The sequence below is a fragment of the Terrapene carolina genome, unplaced genomic scaffold (genome assembly GCF_002925995.2).
Source record: "Terrapene carolina triunguis isolate 2854851 unplaced genomic scaffold, T_m_triunguis-2.0 Scaffold21, whole genome shotgun sequence".
Classification (NCBI taxonomy): Eukaryota; Metazoa; Chordata; order Testudines; family Emydidae; genus Terrapene; species Terrapene triunguis.
This window is the reverse complement of record NW_020664372.1, coordinates 2,905,396-2,930,037: the sequence shown is the minus strand read 5'-3', so window position 1 is coordinate 2,930,037 and position 24,642 is coordinate 2,905,396. Positions and strand designations below refer to the sequence as shown.

The following is a 24,642-nucleotide window of genomic DNA, read 5'->3' as shown; positions in this document are numbered from 1 at the left end:
TTTTGTTATCCATTTTTAATACAACTTTACTAATTGAATTTATTGGGGAGATTTGTTTCCTGTGCACTTTAAGATCTAGAAACTTCTAGAGGGCTGGAGTCAGTGGTAGTGTGTGACCAGTACAGGGATATAGCTTCCTGTAGCCTTCCACTACCACAGAGAGAAAAACTTTCAGCAGGCATGCTGCACTGTCTTGAATTAACACCACAAGATGAATATAAATCCTGTGAAATCATATCTTCAAAGAAGCAGACTTCTAGGAGTAATTTTTTTTTTTTTTGGACATACCCACCCACACACTGACACTTTTTTTTGTTTTTGAAATGCGAGCAATAGTGCCCTAAACAAAATGCCTAGGTCACTTATTTTAATTACTGTACTTACAAATAATGTTGGTTTGGGTATAAATACATTTTCTTCCTCGTGTTCTGCTGGCAGCTTTACAGAAGGGTTTGATTTGTGTTTTGCAGTTAAGCTTCTTACGTCACTATGAGACTGAGGTAAATTTTCCCCATAGCGTTTACCATGAAGACTGATAAGAATTTGTTTCATTACTGCCAGTTCCTGTAAAAACAAAAAATATAATAAAAATAAAGAACGCTAAATTTTCAATAAAACTAAAAATAGTAAAACCTACTAAAATGATTATCTGTTAATAATGCATTTCTATTCACCAAATCAAAATATCTAAATAGATAATAGGCAGATCAATAACCCTATAATAAGTCTGATTATTTACTTGCATTTATTAGTCTGAGTACTAGTTAGAAACTACTTTACTAAAGGGAGTAATAAAATAAAAAGGCACAGAAGAGTTATACAAATAAAACCTCATAATGTCCAAATGCTGTAACAGAAAAAGCATTTAAAGTGCATTAAGGATCCCACTATCCCTTTTTTCCATTTAAGCGGCCATTTATTTTAAACAATTATTTTAAAGATTTGTTTTGTAAAACAAGATAGCTTACAGAATCCAATTTGAGTGGCTATGATAAATAGTACTCCGAGGGTTAGGGTTTGGGTATGTGTCTTATAAATGCAGATATAAAAAACAAATATATGTCTTTACCCCTAGAAAAATCAATCAATTGATAAGAGAGGCCTAGGAGAGACTACAGCAAAAAGGAGGAAAAGGATCATGATCTGAACTATGGAATGAAAAAGCAACTACTGAAAAGGAATGAAAGGGATCTGGTGGCCAGAAGGGTTCTCACTGACTTGGAAATTTTAATAATTTGCTAAACAAACAATTCAATAGATTTTAACCCCTCCCCCCTCAACAGATTGGTTCAAGATCATTAGTAAAGTGACAAAAGCAAAACCATAATTCCTCTTTGACTTTAATCTGCCATGGTCTTCTAATGTCACTGCATCTCCCTGCTGCTGTCATATTTTCTTCATTTTTAATGGATGCAATTATTACAAAATATGTTACATAATTTCCCCCCACCCCTCACACTGGTGCTTCCAGCTGTATCTTGTAACAATTTGTGAATTACTATGGCTGACAAAACAGCCAAGTGAGTGCAATCTTCATTCAAAGAGCAGTTCAAAACCATAAGGTTTTGATTGTCTTCAATAATAATTCAGTATTAATTCATGCAATCTTATCTTATCTCTTTAACCAAAACAACAGTATAACTAACGTTTATAATAGTTTAATGCCAAACACAACAAATGGACAATATAGTTATTGTACATTACTTATTACCTATTTCTTAATATTAACCAGAAAATTACAGTGATTCATACTCTATTTTCATCGCAGCATTCAAAATTAGCATAATGTAAAAACAGCCGCTTAAAAGTCTTGTCATCTAACTTCTGATACATAGTTGCTTTTAATAGCTCCATAACAATACACATGATATACATATTTTTGAAAAAATTAAAAATAGGCGTGCTTTATTGTAGAGAATTTAGTTAATAATAATAACCACAATAATAGAGTTATATGACTGGAACCCCAACACTAAATACACCCAACAACTTTATCCAGTTTACAAATTGTTCTTGGGTCTCAGTCATTTAATATTTGCATAATTCAGCTGTGTGTGGTGGCATGTTAAAACAGCTCAACTGCAGAGCAGCTGTTTAAAAGGACTGCTTAGTTGATGCCAACATGTTACCGAAAGTTGTAAACTCTGCAAAGATGCTGCCAAAGATACATAGACAGAATTTCTTGATGAAAATAACTCAGACAAGTATATTAGAAATACATGCTCCATGACTGGAGATTAAGTCACATGTAAGCAATGTTTTGACATTAGTAAGTGGTGCTATATCTTTATGGAGCTAAATCTTGCATCAGACTATATGGACCAAAAAAACGTAATTATGAGTTTGAAGTTGCACTCAAAAAACAAGGCAAAGACCAAGAATTCTCATGCTGATTTGAAAAAGAGGCTAGTTTCAGATACATAAAGCAGGCCCAATCCTGCAGTTATGGTACCAAATTCTCTCAGGTTATGAGAGTGGAAGGATGGCTCATTAGTGAGCCAATTACAGCTCCCTGATGCTGTGGGCCTGTCTGTGCAAGAGCTGAGGTAAATTAGAGTAGCTCTAAGTCTTTGTGGGGGTCCTTACTGGGAAGCACTATAATCCAGCTGAGAATTTGCAGAGCAGAGGTCTGCCATATCCCCCAGATTTGGGGCATGGAGTGGCTGGCTCGGGAGCAGTGTGCGCTGGCTTTCCACTAGCTAAGAGCTTCCATCCTGCCAAGGGAATTCTCAGCTGGACACTTATACCAGGAGTCTTGCCTCCTTTATACCCGCAAGTGACATAAAGGAACCAGAAGAGATTGGAGATGAGAATTTGCCCCACAATGTATATATTAACCTAAAACAGTGTCTACGTTTGTTATGGGGCATTGTTAAGGTTGCATTAACATTTGCATTTAAAGCAGGACTAAAATCCCCGTTTTAAACTTTAATGATTAATTTTAGTCTGAAAGGCCCTAATTCAGCACAATGTGCAAAGCTCCTCTCTCCGTTACACCATAGTTATTCCACAGTAACCCTGTTAACTTCAGTGGAATTACTACTGTTTATTTATAGCCCAAATACATTTCAGATTTACTAACTTTTGATGAGGATACATTTGAAAATGTCCTGTTTCTGAAATGTGGCAGTTCCCTTCTCACTTTTTTTGGATTTCTCTGGCTAACAACAGTTCCAGCAAATGCCACAATCCACAAACACATTCTGATATCACATGCCACCTGTGAATTTTGAATTTAAAGAGTTATTCCCCATATTAGGAATGACTGATACAAATTATGTAAAGATTAGACAACTGAATTGCTCAGATTTATCATCTATTTCCATTATCTGATTCTGTTAGCCTGCTTCCAAGACCCCTGCTCAGCATATAGATCCTAGGAAGCCAGGAAAGGCAGCAGAGGGCAAGAGACGGAGCTCTGCAGGTCAATAATGGTGGAACACAGCAAGAATGTGTGGGACGTGAAAAGTAGGGCCTTGGGGAGAAAGAAGGGGGCATTAGCAGGGACATGAATTAGACTGGGAGGGAAAAGGCTTGTGCGTTGGTGGGTAAAGGAAGGGTTGTGGGTAGAGTAAGTTGGGGAAATAAATTGTTCCTGGGGTGGGAAGTCCACTGCCTTTGCGAGAAGGCATCAGTGCTCGAATTGCCCCCTCACTGTTGCTGCCTTAGCTCCCCACTGCACTGAGGAAGCAGTGCAGTGTAAAACCCTAAAAGCACTGATTTCTCTATGGAGATGCTAGGCTCCTCCAGCATTGCAGCACTGGCTCTTGGACATACTGAGAAGACAATGCTGGGTAAGTTGAGCATCTCTCTGCTGAGGCACTGATGCTCCACCCAATATTTCTGCATTGGTACACTGGGGAGCCAAGACAGCAATTCCATGGGGAGAACTTAAGAGTGCTTATGCCTCAAAGCAGATTCAACAGTGTGCCCTTGTTGCCAAGAAGGCTAACAGCATATTGGGCTGCATTAGTAGGAGCATTGCCAGCAGATCAAGGGAAGTGATTATTCCCCTCTATTCAGCACTGGTGAGGCCATATCTGGAGTACTGCGTCCAGTTTTGGGTCCCCTATAACAGAAATTGGAGAGAATCCAGCAGAGGGCAATGAAAATGATTAGGGTGCTGGGGCACAGGACTTATGAGGAGTGGCTGAGGGAACTGGGCTTATTTAGTCTCCAGAAGAGAGGAGTGAGGAGAGATTTGATAGCAGCCTTCAACTACCTCAAGGGGGGTTCCAAAGAGGATGGAGCTAGGCTGTTCTCAGTGGTGGCAGATGACAGAACAAGGAGCAATGGTCTCAAGTTGCAGTGGGGGAGGTCTGGGTTGGATATTAGGAAAAACTATTTCACTAGGAGGGTGGTGAAGAACTGGAATGGGTTACCTAGGCAGGTGGTGGAGTCTCCATCCTTGGAAGTTTTTAAGGCCCAGCTTGAGAAAGCCCTGGCTGGGATGATTTAGCTGGGGTTGGTCCTGCTTTGAGCAGGGGGTTGAACTAGATGACCTTCTGAGGTCTCTTCCAACCCTAATCTTCTATGATTCAATGAGCTCCTCTCCACCTCATGCTACCTGCACAGCTCCAATCCCACCACCCAAGAATCATGCATACAACCCTCTCCTCACCCAATCCTCTGACATGCACAATCATCCCCCACTTACGAACCCCATCCCCACTCTGCCTCCCCACACATCCCTCCCTGTTAATTCCTCCACTGTCTCCCCCACTGCACCGGGCAGCAGCACTGAGGGAGGAGGAATACATATATGGTGGGAGGGGACATAGGGAAGCAGAACTGATTAGGGTTGTAGGCGGCGGTAGAGACAACTGGGGTTTGTCCTAAGGTGGTATTGAGTGGGAGAGGTGAATGGAATTTTAAGAGCTGAATATGGTAGGGAAACAAAGGGAGTTAAATTTTGCAGAAAGCATACAAGGGTTGAATAACTATCTGGTGCCACAAGTACTCCTGTTCTTTTTGCTTATTTCCTTGCATTTCATGCTTTACATTGGTGGACTATGCATATGCAGTCCAGCAGCCTTAGTTAAAAAATAACCACGGTGTTTTTGAGTGGAAACACAAAGATGTAGGCTTTTTAAAATAATTAGGTGTGTAGCTAGATTAGGAAAAAGCATATTTTTCTTTTTACATCATTAGGTTACTGGCATTATGCACGCCTACAATTTAAATAATTCCTAGTTTCTGAAAATTTTATTCTAGAATTTAATTAGGGCCTGATACTGCAGCTACTGTGTGTATGTGAGTAACTCCCATTATCTTCAACAGGCATTCTGTGTATGTAGTGACTAAAATATCAGGTTCTAAAACAATCATGAGCTGGCAAAAGTGAAAAAAGGTCCATGATTTTTAAAAGGTAAAATAAAATAATGCTATTTGTATACTCTGATTTCAGTAGCATTTGAAATTATAGTAATGGTAAATTCTGATCTTGACAAGTGAAAATAAGATGCAACATATTTAATTCTTAAAAAACACAAAATCTTTATAATGGATAACTGACACAGTACATTAAAGTATGGAGAATGGATATGTACAGTCCAGACAATTGATTATAGAGGATAAAATCTGATTTCCCCCCAACTAAATAAACTATCTGCAATTATGGTGGGTCATTTATTGATGTTTGAGTGCAATTATGGCAGAGAAAAGAACAGATGCAAAAATGAAACGGTGGCATTACATTTTTAAAATGTAAAATATGACTTCATTTAATAAATTTGTTTATTTGTATTTATGGACACTATAAAAGGATGACTATCAATGCGCTCTGCATGTCCTTGACATAACTTGCACATACACATATCAAATATGCTTCTTACATTTCCCAAATTAAGTAGCTATGGACATTCAAGGTTAGTAGGATATTAAAATCTGATGTTCATATGACTGAAACAAAATTAAAAAGAATTTCCAGATGTGGAAATACGATTAGGGTGGTAAAAAGGAATGTTGCTCTATCAAATAAATAACTGCTAAAAAGTGTGAAAATTTGTTCAGATTAAACATAATGGACAATTTTCAAGGTGACAATTGAACAGGTTTTCAACAGACCTGAGACAGCTACAATTACCTTTATTCTTACATATGTGTCATGTAATTATAACCTACACATCAAAAATTCAGAATGCGACAACAACCCCATTTCTTTTTTTGGGATAAGAAATAGTGGAAATAAAACCCCCTGCTCCAGAACTCTAAGGGCACCTCTTCCACTCCAAATTGCTCAAAGTTGTAGAAGGAAGTCCCCTTCTTGTTTTAATAATATCTCGTGAGAAAGGTCCCTGAAAAGGGACTGTGAAGAGGGTAGGAAGTGACTAGAGTTGAATAGAATACCCTTACTGAGAATTTCCAGAATCCACTGGTCCAATGTGATCTGAGTCCAGACTTCTTGAAAGTAAAAGAGGAAGCTGCCAAAGGGGAAAGGAAGAGTGTGCAAGGGGAGGGATCCTCAAGTAGTTCACTCAACTGGTGGAAGACACAGACTGTGTTTAAGCGGAGGAAGAGGTGAACAGTCATTGTTGCTTCTTTCTCAGTGGCTCTAAAGTCCTCTGAGTGTTGTAGTAATATTGAGCAGAAGGATGCTGCCTGAAGGAGCTTTGAGATCTAGCTTGCTTCCTCCTTGGGGCTGGGATGTAGAGGCCCAGGAAACCAAAGGGCAGCCTACAGGTTTACTGGGTAACACAGGCTCATATTTAACAGTTGGTACCAAGATGCCAAAGGGACTTTTGTGAGACCTTTGGCTGTCCTTCAACTGCTGAGCCCAAGACCAGTTAGGCACCTGCTGACACATGTCTTGACTTGGTAGGCCCCGAGGATGACGTATGCCTTGGCTTATCTCTGAAACAGTGCCCCTTCCTATCCCTGTCAGAGGGCAAAGTTGCCAAAATGGAGATGGATGACTTAGAGAGCCTGGGGTGGAATCTCAGCTCACGGGGTGTTCGTGGAAAGGGTCTGACCAAAGGATTGAGATCTAGGTACATACTTCCTTTCGGCATCTGTGGACGCATGAACAGACTGCTCCACGAGGAACAATTTTAGATGGATCTCTCTAGCTTTTTGAGTCCATGGACGGAAGAAGCAACACATGGAACATAGCAAAGGAGTATTCCCTCTCCTAAACAAAAAAGGCAAGTGGAGTGCCTGCTGCTAAGCAGTACTGAAGCTTCACATGAAGAGCAGAGTTTGAACCTCAGAGATTTCATTTCTGCCATACTGCTAAGGCCCCTGTATGGGGGAAGGAGAAGTAGCTAGCCTATAAACTAAGCATCTGACTAAAAAGTTGCTGGGTTTTTTGTTTGTCAATCAACTGGCAAAAAGACTAAACACATACTACTAACAAAATTAATTAACAATACTAATAACTAACACTAAGCACAGTGTGCAGAGAAGCAGGTGGACACTGGAAGGGTTCCATTTCACTGCTGCAGACAGTAAGACTCAACCAAGTGAGTCCATTCCCCCCTTTATTTCCCTCAGGCATGTGCAGAATGCCACAGCATGTACCCTGACGACTTCTGCTGTATTTTACCTTAGTTCCTAATCATTATATATATATATATATATATATATATATATATATATATTTAATTGTTAGAGGAAAAAAAAGGAAAGAATGATTCAAATTTTTGAGGTAAATTTATAATTTATAAAAGAGATGTGTGAAATCTATTATATGAATATTCTAATACTTTGATGTAAACAAAATACACAGAAAAAAATAATATACTTATAACAAACAAAAGACTTATTTGGAACCAATACATTTTAGCTCAGAGCCACTGTATAACTCAATTACAGTTAAATCTACTTTAATGAAAATAAAATAAAGACAATACTGACTCAGTTTTACTAATGTGTCAAAATAGTCATAATAATAAGCACAATCAGCTACTGATTATGAGGGCTTATCTCTTCAATTGAGTAACTCCCCCCTTTAATTTGATTCATCCCATTTTTGGTATTTCATAAATATATTTACATTCTGTTTACATTTGAGGATATTCAAATAGTATCACACAGTGAAGGAAAGTAAAAAAGTCTATACATCTGGAAAACTAACAATATGACTAAACAATTAATAGCCAACACTGAAAAAATGAATATAATTAAATATTTAAATATTTGGAAGACCTTTCTGCCAACAATTTCTTACTTAAATTCCTAAATTCCTCTCTTCTTTTTTTAATTTAACCTGCCCCTGAAAAAAGTACATTAAAATGTTCATGCCAGTTTGCTCTTGTAATTCAAATCAGTGAGTTGAACTTTGCCTGTATTTTGTGAAAAAATATTTTAATGATACAAAAAAAGAATTTATATTGTATTTATATGAAGTGACTATTATAAACCTTGCTGCCCTTTTTAGTATCTTAAAAACAGTAATTGCTAGGTAGCAAGCAATATTCAAAATGCAATTATTTATCATATAACACAGCAAATGGAAAGATAATTCTTGAAGAATTTGTATGAAAACTGATATTCAGAAATGTACAACACCAAGAAATGAATGAATGTATCCATCTGTTAAATCCTTCATCTGCCTAAATTCAGTAGCATTTTGTATTCAAGTTTCAAGTTTAATTAAAACCTGACATCACTAAATAGATAAGAAAATGACAAATACTGCTGCTTAAGAGCATATTTCCCCCTGCAAAATATGAACTGGAAACGCCTCTACAATCATTTAGCAATGTAAATGTCACTTGTTCCTCTAAGTTTTAAGATGAGAATAGCTCCAGGGCTTACTTGTAATGCAGAAATGTCCCTGTATTCTACTGAGAAAACATGCAGAACATTAATAGGAACTAGAATCTCAGAACATAAATGTAGCATAAGAAATATGATAATTACCCTGTAGTTTAACATTTAAAAAGAGCACCAAGCACTGTATGTCAGATTTTGTTTTTAAAGATTAAACAAGTTACGGCACATAGATGAGGAGGAATTCACTTTGGAAACACAAATAATTTTGAAATTACCATGTACAATCTTTTAAAGAAAAAAAAAAGAAAAAAGGAAAGGAGCAGGGCTGGACATAATTTATTTGAGGCACCTGTTCCCAATCCTTTCCTTCCAGACCCCTTCAGATACCTCTTCAGCTCCCTCTCTCCTCCCTATCAAATGGTTTCCCTTTCCTGAGATTCACAGTTCTCTTGCCCCTGCTCATGTGCTTAGTGCCTTCTTCTTCTGGCTCCAATGCTTTTATGAGCCCTCCTGTCACAACTTCTCTCCATATCCTCTTTTGCATATGGAAGCTGCTGCCAGTGGCAGATTAGCCACTGTGCAAACTGGGCCCACTCTGCCCGGCGCTCCTGCCAGGGAGCGGGGTCGGGGCACGGGGGCTTGCCCTGCTCTTCCTGCCCGCCTGGAGCTTCTGCTATGGAGTGGGGTCGGGGGGGCTTTCCCTGCCCCGGTGCCCCAACCCCATTTCCCGAGTAGAAGTATGGGCCTGGGGGGGAAGGGGTGCGCGACTGCTTTGGCCCAGGGCCCACAAAACCCTAATCCACCTCTGGCTGCTGCTACAGTCAGTGGCTCCATAGCATCCCTCCAATGCAGTGGCTTTTTGACCTAAGCTGCCACCAGCCACTCTCCCTCAGCACAATTCAGTTACAGTTCAAACCAGAGCAGGCCGCACTTCAATTGTGTGACCAGTGTGTAACGAAGGAGAGAGAGAGAGATTTGTGCAGGTGGCCCATTTCGCCACCCGTTCTGTTGCACTAATGTCAAAGATGAGAGGAAATGAGATAGTGTGGTATCAGGGGATCCAACAAGAGGCACAGTAGGGGAAAAAGGGATACATCGAGATAAAAGGAGGACATGTAGGGATGAGGGTAACAGGTTAATGGGACTGAATTATGGGGGCACAGACACTTGGTGAGATCCCAAATCTCAAAGGGAGAAAGAAGGGTAAAAGCCCTTAGCACTTTCTTCCATCCAGTGAAGAGAAACCTTATGGCCCAGAGTACAGGGGAAGCATAATGAGGAGGAAACAGGGTTGCTGCTCTCCCCTAGGATGCTGGCATGGGATATAGAAGGCTAACAGGCCTCTGGAACTTAAGTCAACTGCAGGTAGAGGAACACATTGAGGAAAGTGGTTACTTGGGAGGGTGGCTCTCTGGGCTCCATAGGTGCATAAGCTCCATAAGCATAGAAACCTCTGGGTGCTGTTTATGACTCACATACCAGAAGAATAAATGAATTATGGATAAAAGAATAAATGGAGACAAATCAGACATCAGGAATGGTAACATACAAAAGCCAGTAGGAGAACACTTCAATCTCCCTGGACATTCTATAACATATTTAAAAGTAGCCATACTTCAACAAAAAAACTTCAAAAACAGACTTCAAAGAGAAACTGCAGAGCTACAATTCATTTGCAAATTTAAAACCATTAATTTGGGCTTGAATAGGGACTGGGAGTGGATGGCTCACTACAAAAGCAATTTTTTCTCTCTTGGTATTGATACCTCCTCATCAATTATTGGGAGTGGACCACATCCACCCTGATTGAATTGGCCCTGTCAACACTGGGGCCTTGGCTACACTTGCAGATGTACAGCGCTGTGAGTTAAACCTGACTTCGTGCAGCTGAGTAGGGAAAGCGCTGCAGTCTGTCCACACTGACAGCTGCCCAGCGAACTGTCGTGGCCACATTTGCGGCAATTGCAGCGCTATTGGGAGTGGTGCATTATGGGCAGCTATCCCACAGAGCCCCTTTTCCCATTCTGGGGCCGTGGGTTGTGGGAAGGGGGCGTGGGTGCGGGGCATTCTGAGTCCTGTCCCAACGCCCCATGATGCATCGCTTCGCATCCCAGAAATCCCTTTGTTTCCGTTCACCTTTGGCGCCATCTTTCAACGGTTTCTGTGCAGCGCGATCTGTCTGCGGGAAATGGAGCCCGAACTGCTGAGGCGTATGCTGACTTATCTCGCCAGCACGTCACATTTGGTTGTCGAACTATTCCTTAAGATCCAAAGTGACAGTGAGAGTGAGGAGTCCGACGATGCTATCGAGCCACGTAACACGTACGACACGAAATTGCTTGTGGCATTCACGGACATGCTCAGCACCGTGGAACGCCGCTTTTGGGCTCGGGAAACAAGCACCGAGTGGTGGGATCACATCGTCATGGAAGTCTGGGATGACGAGCAGTGGCTGCAGAACTTTCGGATGAGAAAAGCCACTTTCATGGGACTGTGTGAGGAGCTTGCCCCCACCCTGCGGTGCAAGGACACGAGATTGAGAGCTGCCCTGCCAGTGGAGAAGCGGGTGGCTATTGCAATCTGGAAGCTGGCAACTCCAGACAGCTACCGGTCGGTCGCAAACCAGTTTGGAGTGGGAAAGTCGACCGTTGGAATCGTGTTGATGCAAGTTTGCAAGGCCATTAATCGCATCCTACTCAGAAGAACCGTGACTCTGGGTAAAGTGCAGGAAATAGTTGATGGCTTTGCACAAATGGGGTTCCCTAACTGTGGAGGGGCGATAGATGGGACGCACATTCCTATTCTGGCACCACCCCACCTAGGATCCGAGTACGTTAATCGGAAGGGGTATTTCTCTATGGTTCTCCAGGCGCTTGTGGATCACCGTGGGCGTTTCATTGACATTAATACAGGCTGGCCCGGAAAGGTGTATGACGCACGCATCTTTTGGAACACTTGGCTGTTCAGGAAGATGCAGGCCGGGACTTTTTTCCCAGAGTGGAAGATCACGGTAGGGGAAGTTGAAATGCCCATTGTGATCCTTGGAGATCCCGCTTACCCGTTAATGCCGTGGCTCATGAAACCCTACACAGGGAGCCTTGACAGCAGCAAGGAATGGTTCAACTACAGGCTGAGCCGGTGCCGAATGACTGTGGAGTGTGCCTTTGGCCGTTTAAAGGCCCGCTGGCGATCTCTGTATGGGAAGCTGGACTTGGCTGAAAACAGCATCCCCGCGGTTATATCCGTGTGCTGTGCCCTCCATAATATTTGTGAAGGGAAGGGTGAAAGCTTCACTCAGGCATGGACCTCTGAGGTTCAACACCTGGAGGCTGAATTTGCACAGCCAGAGAGTAGGGCTATTACAGGGGCCCTGCGCGGGGCTACAAGGATTAGGGATGCCTTGAGGGAGCAATTTGAGGCTGAAAACCATCAGTGATATGTGGTGCCCTGCATGGGAGTGAAGTGCAGTAGTTCCAATCTTTAGGAATCAGTGTTGCTAAGCAGACAAACAGACTTGCAGTGCCTGTTTATTTCCTGGGCTAAGGAGTCTTTTACTTTATGCAATAATAAAGAATGTTTTCAAAGCCAAAAAATCCATTTATTGAAAAGAAAAAAAAATTATTTATTGAAAAGAAACAAGGGGGTGGAGTGGGGAACAGTACAATCACAGATTCGCGTATGTCCTGTCTGGTGTGCTGTGCAGTGAGTGCTGCACTTCAGGATAGCTATACTGCATGGTGATGGGGGCTGAGTGCAGAGGGTAAGGGTCGTGGTTTTCAGGGCTAGATGGTGAAGATACTGGTGTTGGAGGCAGCGGGTGGTGTGAAGAACACGGAAGTTGGGGAAAGTGGGTTGGAGGTGACAGTGGGGCACAATGGAAAGAGTTTTGGGACAAGGGCTGTGGGGGGGTGGCGTTTGCATTTGCGGTACTGCTCCTCTTTCTGCATGGCTACCAGCTTCTGGATAGCGTCTGCTTGGCGCTCCAGGATGCTTATGAGCCTATCAGTGCTTTGCCGCCGGTGCACTGCGTTTTCCTGGCGGATCCTGCTTTCTCTCTCCCTCCAGTTCTGTGCTTTCTCATTCTCTTTAATAGATTGCCGCATCACTTCTTGCAGCATGTCTTCTTTGCTTTTTCGCGGTCTCTTCCTGAGTCTTTGCAGTCTCTGAGCAGGCGATAAGAGGGACGGCTGAGGTCTCAAGGTTGATGCAGCTGTATAGGCAAAATGCAACATTTAACAGAGGCAGCATTGTTTATACCAGACAGAGTACTGATTCCCCCCGCACTTAAGGAGTAGAAAACACACAGGGTCTACACAATAGCATAATTTTCCCGTCCGAAACAGAGCACACATATCCCACGGGAGTCTCAAAATGGTGAGTAAGGGGGACTGATTGTTTCAGGGCTGCACTATCCTCTGGGTTTCTGTGCCTTGGGGAGAGCCAACAGCTTCAGGGGGCACCTACACTGAACACTGTCCCAACATTTTCCACAGGAGTTCGTCCTGGACGATATCTTGCTGCTGAGGGTGACCTGGGAAGCAAGGGAGGGTCTTCTACTGCAATGTGGCTTCCGCCCTGGCCCATATGCAGCTTGCCTGTGTGCAGCAATGGTCCTCCCGCCCCTCGCGGCACAGTGGCGCGGACACGTTAGCCTGGCTGGGACAAGGACCACGGTGGCTCTCCCGATAAACCTGCGCAAGCGCATTGCACACGTTCTGGATGAGACATTCGAGGAGATTACCGAGGCCGATTACCGCAATGTGATAAACCACATCAATGCACTATTCCGCATCTAGACATGCATGCCTAACCCTCCTCTCCCAAGGAGCGCGCACCCAAAAAATTCCTTCCCGAAAAAAAAAAAAACACGCTTACCGGGAACCTGCTCTTCTGTTTGTCCTCCACCAAGTACCGGCCGCTGCGACTGGCTACCTTCCTCCTGGCTCGAGAAGAGCTGCTGGCTGCATGGCTCCAGGGATTCCGGGGTGTCTCCATCCAGCCCACCACCATCACTCCCGTTTTCCTTCTCCTCCTCGCCCCCCCCCATCGGCTCTGAAGTGTCCATGGTGGTGCTCGGAGTGGAGGTGGGGTTAACCCCAAGTATCGCATCCAGATCTTTGTAGAATCGGCAGGTCGCGGGGGGAGCACCTGAGCGTCCGTTTGCGTCGCGGGCTTTGCGGTAGGCACTCCGCAGCTCCTTCACTTTAATCCTGCACTGCAGGGCATCCCGGTCATGGCCCCTTTCCATCATGTCCTTTGATACCTTCCCGAAGGTATCGTAATTCCTACGGCTGGAGCGCAGCTGGGACTGGACAGCTTCCTCCCCCCAAACACTGATGAGGTCCAGCAACTCGCCATTGCTCCATGCTGGGGCTCACTTGGCGCGTGGAGGCATGTTCACCTGGAAAGATTCGCTGATAGCCCTCCACGCCACGCCGGGCTGAGCAAACAGGAAGGGGATTTTTAAAATTCCTGGGGAATGTAAAGGGTGGGTCACATGGTTGGTTACCTGAGGCCAGAGCAGTAGGGTTTGAACTGATGACCAGAGTGGCTAGAACAGGCATTGTGGGATACTGCCGAATAATTCTGGAGGCCATTCACAGCGCATTGGGCGGCCACACTGGCGCCGCAGCGCTGCAGCGCAATACTCGCTATTCCTCTCGGGGAGGTGGAGTACATGCAGCGCTGCAACCACGGAGGTACAGCGCTGCAAATGCCTTGCCAGTGTGGACGGGGACTGAGTTACAGCGCTGGGGGCGGCTTCAGAGCACCGTAACTCGCAAGTGTAGCCAAGGCCTGGTTCTCCACTTGTAAGGTAACTCCCTTCTCTTCATGTGTCAGTATATTTATGCCTGCATCTGTAATTTTCACTCCATGAATCTGTTAGTCTTTAAGGTGTCACTGGACTCCTCAGTGTTTTTGTGGATACAGACTAACACGGCTACCCCTCTGATACTTGGTCCTCTCCTTGGCACATGTTGCCCAGCTGCCTGGTCCTGTACTTCTCTGGTCAAAACACAGCTACCAATTTTTTCTACTAACTCTGCTACCATGTTCTAGCCCCTCAGGGAAGCTCCCTTTTCTCCTCTTCTAGCTAAGTAGTAATGGCTTCTAGGAAAGAGAGCTTGGATGATGACTCCTCTTTATTTCCAGCTGTTTCTACAAGAGCCCATATGCCTATACAAGTGGCTGCAGTGAATGAGGAGCCAGCACCATATGACCTGCCAGCTTTCTGGGTCCATCAGAAAGTGTCCCAAGGACCACAGTTTGAGAACAGCTTTTATAAAGTATTGTGTGCATGTGTAGCAGGTTCAATTCTGAGAAATATATACAAAGTATCCTTTCAAGGGTTCAGTTAAAAAAGAACTTTTGATTTCCATGCTGTAAAAAACCTCACAAGTCTTTGAAAAATGATTTTTCAGAGCCTTTGTGTTGCCTCCTTTCACATCAAGGGCAGATTTTTTAAAACTGAATCTGACCCTAAATTCTCAGGACAAAACACAACAAAAGTCTAATTAGTTTGTCAAAATCATGTAGGCAAGTGGATTAATTATATTACTTCCAAGTTAAAAAATAACCCAGTTCATAAGTAGTAAAACAAATTAATAAACAGTGGAAAGAAAATATTCATTTTTATCATTATTTTAAGTAAAGTAGAAAAAACTGACAATATTTTCTTCCCAAAGTCTTAAACTGGAGAAAAACATAACTAAGGGAGGAAGAATGGTTGTGATTGAGAACTGGAGGAGGATTCAAGAGCTCCTCGTTCAACTCCCACCTCTACCACAGACTTCCATGGCCAGGATGTGGGTGATCAGGCCTAGCAGATGGTGCTGGAGCTGAGGGACAGAGCCAGAGTTGGAAGCCAGAAACCAGAGCAGAGGATCAGAGCTGAAGTCAGAGCCAGGAACCAAAGCAAGGCAAAGGAGGAGGGTCTGTGGTAGAAGCTGGCTGGACTGAGAATCCTCCTAGTTGTACAGATCGCTTCTTGGTGTCCCCTTGGTGTCCCCTTCAGGCTTAAGTAGGGCACCTGGACCAACTGGGGCCCTGGGAGCACTGTCAATCAGGCCCTCTGTGACCGACACATCCTGTAGTGCTTGGCCCCACCAGGCTCAAAGCCCACTGACTGCAGATCCTTACATCAGTCCCCCTCAGGGATGACACCAAGGTGTCACTAGACTGGGCTTGTCTAGGTGGCTCTTGTGGAAAGCCTCCACCAGTTCAGGGGCATGTACATGACTGGCAGGTTCTCCAGATTGCTTCTCAGGGTCATAACCTTCACCATCGACAAGGTACCATAACTTTCCTCACCTCAACTTAGTGTACAGGGTGGCATGGACTAAGTATTCCTCAATATCTTGGACCTGAACAGGTGGAGGCAGTGACTGCATCTGGTCAGGGAACAAGTTTTCCGTTAACCCTGTCAAGAGTGAGACATGGAAAACGGGATGTATTCTGAGAGATTTAGGCAAGTGGAGCTTAAGTGATGAGAGTTAATTTGTTGGCAAATTTAGCATGGCTTGAGATACTAATGGTCCGGTTTGTGAGATGGCCTGCCTGTGTGGAGGTTCTTGGTAGATAGCCATTCCTCCTGATACTTCGTTAAGACCAGACCCTCTCATCTCTGGAGGTCTGCGTGTTATTTATAGACCTCCTTAGCGTCTTTGAGATGATGCTTTTGCTCTTCCTGGATGCAGTGGGTCTGCCAAACCATATTGGTAAGTCCAGGATTTTGGGAAGCTGTTGGCAGTGCAGAGTGGAAACAGGGATGAAAGCCGCAGCTGGTGAAGAAGGGGCTTCAGCCAATGGAGGCATGATTGGCGTTGTTATATGCAAACTCGGTGTAGGAAAGGTGGATGGATCAATTTTTCTTTGTGAGTGTCCATGGTCTGAAGTATACCTCTCACAGTATACTGAAGTTAAAAAAAGTAACAATTTTATGTCCTTGAAATTCCATGTCAAGGCTGGATCCCCACTTTGAACTTTAGGGTTCAAATGTAGGGGCCTGCATGAAAACTTCTAAGCTTATCTACCAGCTTAGCTTTGGTCCGCTGCCACCATCACAAGAATTCCCTCCCTGGGAAGCCTTGAGAAACCTTTCACCAATTCCCTGGTGAACACAGATCCAAACCCCCTTGGATCTTAAAACAAGGAGAAATTAACCATTCCCCCTCCTTCCTCCCACCCTCCTTTCACCAACTCCTGGTGAATACAGATCCAACCCCCCTTGGATCTTAAAACAAGGAGAAATCAATCTGGTCTTTAAAAAAGAAGGCTTTTAATTAAAGAAAAAGGTAAAAATCATCTCTGTAAAATCAGTATGGAAAATAGCTTACAGGGTAATCAAACTTAAAGAGCTCAGAGGACCCCCCTCTGTCTTAGGTTCAAAGTACAGCAAACAAAGATACACACTCTGGTAAAAAGGTACATTTACAAGTTGAGAAAACAAAGTAAATCTAAGACGCCTTGCCTGTCTTTTACTTACTAGTTTGAAATAGGAGAGACTTGTTTAGAAAGATGGGGAGAACCTGGATTGATGTCTGGTCCCTCTCAGTCCCAAGAGCGAACCACCCCTTAAAACAAAGAGCACACACAAAAACCTTTCCCCCCCCAAGATTTGAAAGTATCTTGTCTCCTTATTGGTCCTTGGGGGCAGGTGTCAGCCAGGTTACCCGAGCTTCTTAACCCTTTACAGGTAAAAGGATTTGGAGTCTCTGTACACAGAGAGCTGTTACCCTTCCCTTAATAGTTATGACATTCCACAAGGAGCTTTTCTGTGCTCCTGCATGTAGTGATCTGAGTCAATGGCCCTGGTGCAGTTTGGAAACCCCATTCTCTCAAAGCCAGCAATTACTTCAGGAATATCTTTTATGCCCACCAGTTTCCGGCAAACCACATGCCTGACTGCCTCAGAAACTTCCACCACCACTTTACTCACAGTCAACTTTTCAGAATGAAACTGGTTGGCAACCTATAGCAGTCTGGGATAGCCAGCTTCCAGATAGTTATAGCAATCCATTTCTGGACCGACTTGGCCACCCTCATGGGTGTGTCTTTATGCTGGAGGGTTGGGGCAAGCTTCTCACAAAGCTCCTGAAACCTACTTTCTTCATGTGAAAGTTCTGGACCCATTTCTGGTCATTCCAGGTCTGCTTAACAATGTGGTCTCACCAGTCTATGCTTGTAGTCCTGCTCCTGAAGCACCAATCTATGGAGGGGACATCAGGGGCTAATCTAAGTGTCATGAGCAGCATCAGCCAGTTCAAGTCTGCTGTGTCCAGGCCCTCCTCTTCCTCCCTCTTCCTTCTGTTCCATCATAAGCTCCGTCAGGTGCCTTTGGTGGGTCAGAAAACATTGCTGAAATGTCCACCAGTGTCTCACAGCTCTGTCCTTCTCCTGACACAGGAGTGAAAGCACAAGCGAAAAGTTCTTCAAATGTTGCCTCCTCCACATTGCTGTCTCTGGTTGCTAGGAGTGCACAGACCTACATGGCTGCTCAACAGGATTTGTTGGCAGGCTGTTCAAACTTCCTATAATGTGTAGGGTGGACAGTCAGGCTTTCCCACACTGCACCATGGTCAAATGGCTACAGCAGCCACATCTCAGGAGGGCACGAGGGAGTATGGGATATAGTTGGTTTGACTCAGGTCTGTGTGCTGAAGTGTGGTTGCCATAGCCCCGGGTTTAGGCCTGGGTTAGGAAATTCTTAACCTAGGGTGACAATCAGTGTAGACGTTCAAGCCCTAGGTTCTCTAACCCAGGGGCTGCTGACTTGAGTCCCACTAATCCTGGTTTACATTGCAGTATAGACATAGCCTGAACCCAGAAACTTACCATGCATGGAACTCACACTGTCTTCAGTAAGATTTCCATGTGTGCTTGGTTTGCAGGATAAGGTCCTAAGCAGGTAGGAGTGAAAGCCTACAAACCTTAACATCTTCCCTGTACTGTAGCACTGCTTACACAGAAAACATAGGCAACATAAGATAAATCCTACCAAGAAATACTAGTGTAATATGGGTAATTCATCCAAATAAAAAGCAGGACTGATAGTGATAATGTTTCATTACAGAACTAACCATTCAAAACCATAATACTTAATTTAACAAGTATTTATAGACTGAATATCTGCTGGCTGTGTTAAAAAAATCCTTCATTCTGTAAAAGATATAAGATTAATATGCTGCAAGATTAAACCATTTTTAATAGTTACTTCCTGTTTTTGAAGGTGTAATTTTTATTCTTAATATATGTTACACTATTTCTGGTTCTATGTACATGTCTTCTGTTAGTGTTAAGATGGCAAGCAGCCTTGCCTTGGAAACAGAGCCTCACTATAAACTAGCTGAGATCAGCCAAATAGAGCCATCCTGTATAAAGATTTCAATAAATCAAATAATAAAGTGCTGTTTGGTGGAATTCAAAACACAACATAACCAGTGGAGGAGATCTGCCTTAAAAGTACAAAAAATGGTTGCTTTAGGAGTAGAAACAAGGTGACGAAAGGTAGAGGAAAAAACGTAAAGAAAACAAATGAATATAATAAAGACATTTTGTAGCTCTTATGCATACAATGATCCTTTTTGCCTTAACTTTGTTTCTTGGTTTTTCTGCCTTCCCTTTCTTATTCTTTGAACAGTAGCTGCATTTTTAACCTTTTTCCCCTTCCCCCAAATATGCACCCTATTTCTGTCTCTCTTTTCAGTGAATAAACTTTATCCTTTATAGAGGGCCCAGGTAAAAGATTCTATTGTAAAAACATCATCAATAATTTTATTTTTATCTGTTTTTTAAAAGTGAACTGCAAAGGAATTTGACAAAACAACATCAATTTGGGAACTATTTGCTGATTTCCCTTAATACCCAAGGTGAGAAGGGTATTCAACATGCAATCAGATTCAAACTTGCCTAAGCCGTTTTGTTGTTGTTTAGGTTCCATGCTATCCAGCCCTTCTTGCATTGCTGGCTGTCACTGTGAGTGACGTCTCATTATACATTATAGTGGTGAAATCAAATTAACCAGCAAACTACTTCAGATGAGAGACAGCCTATGTGGATCAACAGTTTTTTATTTTTTTATTTTTATTAACCAATGTTGCATAGTTTTGACAACACACTATTATTTTACACCTCATGGTGGAAACATTACTAGATGCCTTGCAAAACTCCACAACACTGAAACCCTTCTCTCACTTACCTGACACACTAGGGAAGAGGGTGGGCTTCAGAGCCCAAGCTCCATCCTGAGCCACAACTTCAGCTATTTTTAGAGTGCTAGGGCAAACCCCGCTAGCTCAAGTCTGTCAATCTGGGCTGGGAGGCTCACTCCCGCAGGCTGTGTAGACATACCCTTAGAGGCTGGCGCTAGTCAACTGCAAGATACAGTGGCTGATTTGGTATCACTAGAATGCTGCATGATGGGGCATGCCTAATTGCGTGCTGGCAGTATGAGTGGGGCTGGAAGTTCTGAGAAGTGCAAAAGGAAGAAATTAATTTTGAATTAATAATCTGCTGACTACCTCTCAAACTGGCAATTCAGAGCATTTAGTACACATTTCTAAAACTTACTTCACTAGACACCATTTCAGGCCATTCTTCAGATAATCCATTTATAAAGGGTTTTTTTTAGTATTACCAGTATTGGTGGGCTTAAACTACAAAGTATGGAAAATAACTTTTCCCAATTTCAGGGTTTTGACTTGGTCCCTAAAAGGATAGAGGACAATCCATAAAATTCAGATTCAGAAGCAACTTTTTCAAAAATCAGAGTGAGTTTGTATCTGGAGTGTGATTTGGGCCAGATCTTTAATTAGCAATAATTAGAGAATGAAATTGTGTGTGAAATTGACATGACACAGGTTATAACAAACAACCCCGACCTCCTATCCCCAACCTACGCACAAAGTTAGACACTAAAGAATTATTATGTGGAACATTCTAAAATCTAATCCAGACATAAGAATGCACAATTACAATTCTCGTTGGCAGAAAAAGAAGCAATGTTTCAAATAATCCCTTTTTCATGTATTTTAGTAGAAAAGATTGACAAAATTGTTTTACAGAGTTATTATAAGAAAGTGACAGTATATCTCAAACTGCAATAATCAATTCTTAAAAGCATCCATAGAAATCCATGAAAGCAATTTTCTCCCCTTGTTAAAAAAAAAATAATAATAATAATATATGGAGACATACCTATCTCATAGAACTGGAAGGGACCCTGAAAGGTCATTGAGTCCAGCCCCCTGCCTTCACTAGCAGGACCAAGTACTGATTTTTGCCCCATATTCCTAAGTGGCCCCCTCAAGGATTAAGCTAACAACCCTGGGTTTAGCAGGCCAATGCTCAAACCATTGAGCTATCCCTCCCCCATCATGCCATACATTTATCCTTGATAATGGGGCTTTTCTGTGATTGTTCTTTTAAGTTACAGTGACTGAATTACAGTTTGGTAATAACTAAATCTCTATATTTTTATAGATTCATTTATAACTATAGAATTATCACGGACAAAACTTTTCCAGGAAGTGAAACAGAAATAAAAAAGAGAAGACGAACTATAGTTTGGAACTCTACATCTGTCTCACAACAGAACATAGAATTTCATAGTCATATCAGAGTGGTCACATCAAGTTACCAAAATAATTAGAATTAACTTGTTTAAAGCAAACTGTTTAAAAAAAACTACTGCTCTGCAATAGCAAGGGAGGGTAGGGCAGAGGATTACCTTGCTAGAGAAACTAATATTTCAACATTTGCTCAATGGTTCATGAAATATAAACAGTAAAAACAGCATTTAAGAACATTAATTTTACCTTTTATGTTTACGATATAAACATGACAGACACCTGTCTCAAATTTAACTTGATATACCTTGGTTCACATTTTGTTTCTTAGGGAATGCAGTATTTTTTGTGCACAGTAATGAATTTTCAAAGCTTGGTAGCTCTGCATTTCAGATTAGAATTGAGACAATACATGTGAATTTGCCCTCAAAGCATGCTTACCTGAAAGTTACATTCAAAAAAAGAATTCCTTGCTAGATTCAAGAAAATGCAAACATAAGCTCCACTAAACATCTGGTTCAGTTGAGGTCCAGGTCAGCTGCAATCCAAAAACTGGCCATTTTATTTTTCAAATGTTTGTTTTTTTTATTAAGACTGCATTCAACAAACAAAATTAGATGAAATAATGAAATATTGATTTTGTCTACTGAAACAATCTTATTTTTATCATAGTTATAATTTAAATTTCGGTGGAAGGGAAGAGTGTGTTGGGTTTGATATAAGTTGATCATTTTAATGTTGTGGTTGATTATTTTTACTACTGGATGAAATTAAGCTAAACATAAATACCAACTCAAACAAGTTGAAAGGTATCAGGCATTTGCCCCAAGTCTAATCATAATTGTGAAATCTGAATTTGGGTTAGCAAAAATCAGAAGCAACAGACAGAGTGAATACATGTCTGATACATCTACACAGCATCCCACAAGATCAAAGAAGAGGCACATTTCTGCTGGGGTAGTATTGGGAAGCATACACAGTTGCTTTCTGCTTTATAGTTAGAGGAATTCAACCTCAAGGCTCTTTAGGTCTGCCACCTTTCAAAAGCAATACAATCAATTCAGAGTTATATAAAAAAGTCCATTCTGAAAATAAGTTATATCAGAGGACTACATAAGCTGGTTCAGTATGGAAAGATCTTTAGCCTTTCAAATTAGAATTAAAGAACAACAAGTTTGATACTGTTTTATCAGAAATTTTAATTCTGAACAGTTACTTACCTTACAGTAACTGTGGCTCATTGAGATGTGTTGTCCACACAGATTCCACTCTAGGTGTGTACATGACCCATGCATGAGAGATTGGAATCTTTTGAATAGCAATGTCTGCTGGGGCAATGCCTGTGCCTTGGGAGACCTTGTGACCACCATAGTTGTCACATGAGGGGCAGTTGTAGAAACCTGGTGACTTAGAATCTGCCATTACAGGAGATATACCTTCCAGTATGGGAGGTGAGAGTGGTGTGTGAAGACTTAACTGTCTATTTAAAAACTCTCCTTTTTTTTGGTCAAATATGCTAATAAGCAGAGAACTCAGGAGAGTTCTAAAACAAACGATGTAAAAAGAAAAGATTTAACTAAGCAAGTTGCAATCCAGGATTTTTAGTGTGTTGTAGCAGAGTCCACATGGAATGTTACTTTGTGGCAATCTGGTGTGCTGTAAATTCACAGAGTAATTTATCATGGAGACGAGCCCTAACACTCATTTCTTCACCCTGGCCTTCCCATTATGCACACACAGCTAAGAAACAGAAACACCCTTTTAGGGAAGGAATGAAGAGGAAATTTCAAATAACTGATGCTATCTCCTTATTCATAACTCTGGAAGGTGTCAAATTTCATGGTGATATGCACAGTTTAAGAATCTAAAAACAGGAGAACAGAACAGCAGACAGGGACATCTCCCTCCCCTTTTTCTAATCCAATTAGAAATCTCATGGCTGATTCAGTGCTGTGGGAACACACAGCACTTTTCTACCACAAAAGATAGAATTATTTTGTTACTGCTACTAAAAACTCATCTTTCTTTAGGGAGAATTTTAATTTCATTCAGATTTCAGGCCAACTTTTCACACCCCAAGTCTAAACTATTAGCTTATTTTTGCCTTTCATTGCTTTCTGATCCCACTCCTGCACTGATCTCCACACAAGCAGATCCTTATATCTGCACAGAGCTCCACTGAGTACAGTAACTTGTATATGAGTGTAGGGTTTCATTTGCATGGACCCCACCATTGCAGGATTGGGGCTTCTGCAAAAACTGAGCTTGTGATCTGCAATATGTTGCTACTAAACTACCAGCTGATAATTGACCTCCCTATTTAGAACTATCAGAAAAATCCAGAGAGGGGACCCCTACTCCATATCAAGTATGGTTTCAAGTTTAGCAAGTGCAACGGATGAGACCAGTGTTGATGCTGTCTCACTTTCTGTGGATGAATAAAGGATATCACCCCCCCTTCCAGGCGTTGGCACGGTTGAAGCCCTGAGATGTGTCTATTTATCACTGCCTCACAGATTTTACCTTTAATAAGAGACAATTTCTGGCACTTACCTTAATGTAAAAATCTAGTTTAAAGGTTCTAAGTATTTCTTCATAATCAATTAAACTACTTTTACCTTTAGGTGCCTAGTACTGCTTCCATAAACACGTTTAAAAAGTTCCTATTATAGTAACAATATTTTAGATGAGAGAATGAATAATCTCTCTATTAAAGCATTGTGTAATACCATATATTAAGGATACTACATAAAATATATGTATATTTTCTATTTGCACATTTTTATTGCATATGCATCACAACTTTGCAATCTTTACTAAGGAAAGTTATGCATCCTAAAAGAATGCTTCCAATAAATTTACTAAGAGTGACTTAACGGCATTTTTGAGAACTAATGTACAATGGACTCTTAAATACAGTATAAAACAATATTTTGCAGATTACACCATCTTTCATCAAAGAACCCAAAGCACTTTATCAACAATTAAACTAACAACAGGCAGGTAAGTAATAATATAACTACTTTTACAGGTGAGGAAACTCAGGGACAGAAAGGGTAAGTGTATTGCCCAGCATCACACAGTGAGTAAGATGACAGAACTCCCTTTTCTAAGTGCCCAGCTGACACACTGCCTATATATTGCTAAAATCTATAGAATATAAAATATAACTTTCCCAAGTTTTAACTGCAGAAAAACATCTATGGTAAAGTTATGCTAAAATAGGAAGATTACCTCACGATGATTTAGAAGTCTTTCCAAATCTGCTGCCATTTGATTCTTGACACGCAGCAAAGCTGTCTTTTCTTTATTTAAAATGCTGGTAGAAAAGAGGATAGGAAATACAGTAATAGCAACAGAT

The 24,642-nt window shown here is 41.9% G+C and overlaps 1 protein-coding gene across 2 annotated transcripts in view; it reads right to left on the bottom strand.

Moving 5' to 3' along the window:
• Window positions 1–24,642, bottom strand: part of PIBF1 (progesterone immunomodulatory binding factor 1) — a 196,872-nt gene that overhangs the window by 5,794 nt on the left and 166,436 nt on the right. For both annotated transcript variants that reach the window (XM_024212024.2, XM_024212017.3), the window contains 2 exons: window positions 24,516–24,600; window positions 385–564 (listed from right to left, as the gene is read on the bottom strand). In XM_024212024.2, coding sequence (XP_024067792.2) covers window positions 385–564; window positions 24,516–24,600 — 265 coding nt within the window. The remainder of the gene's footprint in view (window positions 1–384; window positions 565–24,515; window positions 24,601–24,642) is intronic.